The sequence below is a fragment of the Octodon degus genome, unplaced genomic scaffold, assembly GCF_000260255.1.
Source record: "Octodon degus isolate 3935 unplaced genomic scaffold, OctDeg1.0 scaffold00162, whole genome shotgun sequence".
Lineage (NCBI taxonomy): Eukaryota > Metazoa > Chordata > Mammalia > Rodentia > Octodontidae > Octodon > Octodon degus.
This window is the reverse complement of record NW_004524738.1, coordinates 4,992,881-4,995,372: the sequence shown is the minus strand read 5'-3', so window position 1 is coordinate 4,995,372 and position 2,492 is coordinate 4,992,881. Positions and strand designations below refer to the sequence as shown.

Sequence of the window (2,492 nt, the reverse complement as noted above, 5' to 3'; positions counted from 1 at the left end):
ACTACTACTAACCAATGAAATGTAGAGGAAGGAGGCAAGGGTAAAGGAAGAGAAAATGATCGGGGAGATGGTCAGTAGATGAGAGAAAATAAGTATCAATGGCGAAAAATGGAAGGAGATTAGAGTCTGTTGGAATTATTTTTATAGCTGGTTAAAATAATCTAGTGCTGAAAAAATTTGACAAAATATTTGTGGGAGTTTGGGAAAAGGAAACCAGTGGATAAAACTGTCATTAGACAATGAGGAAAGGTATGACGATGTCAGAGTGCATTAATATATGGGTGTAAACTCATTTTTCGGTCTTCCTGGTGCAGTTTTGATGGAGGTTACACTGACTTTCTTGTTCAAAGTGTCATTGAAATTACAGCAGCAGTTAATTTTTATACTCGTTTGCACATATAAGATGCCTTCTACCTACACACTAGAGGAAAAGAGGAGAAAAAAGAGAGGGAAGAGAAAGGAATATGAAATAGGAAGAGAGAAAAGAAGATAATGAAAAGGAGAAAAGAAAAAAAAGAAGCAACAATTAAAAGAAAAAAAAAAAGGCTGATGTGGTTAAATAAACATAGGCTCAGAAAGCACGCAAAGCTCCAGTCACCTTGTAGTCTGAGTTCAGTTACAGGCCCCTGGGCTGTGCTCACTGGGCACCTGTGATTTGCTCGGTTACCTGTCTGTCAGAGAGGAAGGCTGGTGACTGTGGTAGCCCTGGGAGCCAGCCTGCCCACTGTAAGCCACACTCTAGATATGACCAACTGCCAGTCTTTGTCTCTGTCAAATCACTTTGGTCATTTTGGGGTAGGGGGCTGTAATATAATTGGCCCAGCGCTCATTTCTGTAGCAACTTCTGCAGGACTCTGGATCCCTGCTGCTTTCCCTACAGAGCAGATGCTCTGGCTACCCCTGTTAGTCTGAAGGAAAGCCTTCCCCATAGTGCATACCCTGCTGCCTTGTGCCCAAGGCACCACTCTGTGACTGTCTGAAGTCCTTCCCTAGTTACTTTCTACAGAGCACCACTCACAAATCCACAAACCCAGTGGAGCCCCAGGCTTGCTCTACTCAGCTGCCCCTGGCTGGTGATAGCAGTGGGGCTCTTATGTGAGTCTGCTGATGGGTAGGATATCCTATAGCCATATGCTTGGATTTGGGGAAAGCGCTGGGAAGCACTTATTTTGGATCAGTCTGATCTGTTCTCTCCTCAGTGCCTTGCCACTCACAGATGCTGCTGACCTACACAGCCTTGGGGCTGGAGTTATCTCAGAGCTCAGATCCAGGCATCTGTTCAGAAGGGCAGCTGGTTCTTAAGTTCCACACAGCCCCACTGGTGTATTCTTGTACATAAATCACAGCCCCACTGGTGTATTCTTGTACATAAATTCAGTACCTCTAATGCCTTGTTTTACAAATACCTCATCTGCTGCCTCTCTTTTCCTGGTGGAGAGAATGGAAGGATTGGAACCTATTCAATTAGCCTGGCTGCCTCTGGAAGACCAGCTTCCTCTGGGGGCGGTCTCTGATGCTTTCCCAAGGTGGCATGCTGGATGGACTTGAAGTGTAGCAGGTGCCCAGTCCAGGAGCGGTCTGTCTTCTCCTTTCTTGACCCGTGATTTTAGCTTTTGGCTCAGCGAGTTTCTCTTTCTGTTGTCCCATATCTGGTTTTGTCCACTTCCTGGCTTCAGTTTATCTGCTTTCCTCTGCCGCACAATATAGAGTTTCCTGCCATCACTGTTGCCAACTAGTAAGCTGTGATTTTCCCCAAAATTTTCCCATGCTTTCTTACCACCTTCTCTCTGAAAAATTCCCATGTATTCCTAGGACCTGGTATTTCTATGGAAATGTACGTATGTGTGATGAAGAGTTCCGGAAGTAAGTGAACAATGTAAAATTTATCTCTCAAAAGTGAAGTAGCACATGTCAGATCTGGATGAGCAGGAAGTGTCAGAAACCATGCAAAGACTTCAGGAACATAGAAACATGCTTGAAGAAATTAACTCAAATCCATAAAATTAGAAATTGCTCTTTAAGAAGCAGAACCATTTTTATTTTTAAATGGCACAAAAAAACTTGAATATTATAATCATTATATTCCCACTTATCTAAAATTCTCATTGCTTAGCAACACTTCACTTTTTTCATAATTAGAAAGAGGGGGTGTAGGTCTTCATGGGTGGGAAAGAGAAAGAAACAGACAAGAAATAAAGCTTTCATTCTGAGATGTTTAATCTACTTCACATAAAATTGTTCAAAAACTTCCATTAGAGATATTTATTTGTTTGTAGTTGTAAATATTTGTCAGGCATTCAAGGAAAACTACGGATTCAATTAGCATTACATTACATTGTTCATAGATTTTAGATTCTGTTTCCTAATTTTACTGTATGGTGCATTCCATAGTCCTGATTATTTTCTCTGTAAAATCCAATATAGAGGGGCTAAGATGCTATCAATGTTTTCTATAGGAATATAGCTTCCCTTTAAATAGCAATTATATATAT

The 2,492-nt window shown here is 41.5% G+C and overlaps 1 protein-coding gene across 1 annotated transcript in view; it reads right to left on the bottom strand.

Annotated features, from left to right (window-relative positions):
* Positions 1 to 1,460: 1,460 nt before the first annotated feature.
* The window catches only part of LOC101579512 (guanine nucleotide-binding protein-like 3), a 2,999-nt gene continuing 1,967 nt past the window's right edge, over positions 1,461 to 2,492 (bottom strand). The window contains exon 2 of the mRNA XM_004642832.2: positions 1,461 to 1,787. Coding sequence (XP_004642889.1) covers positions 1,461 to 1,787 — 327 coding nt within the window. The remainder of the gene's footprint in view (positions 1,788 to 2,492) is intronic.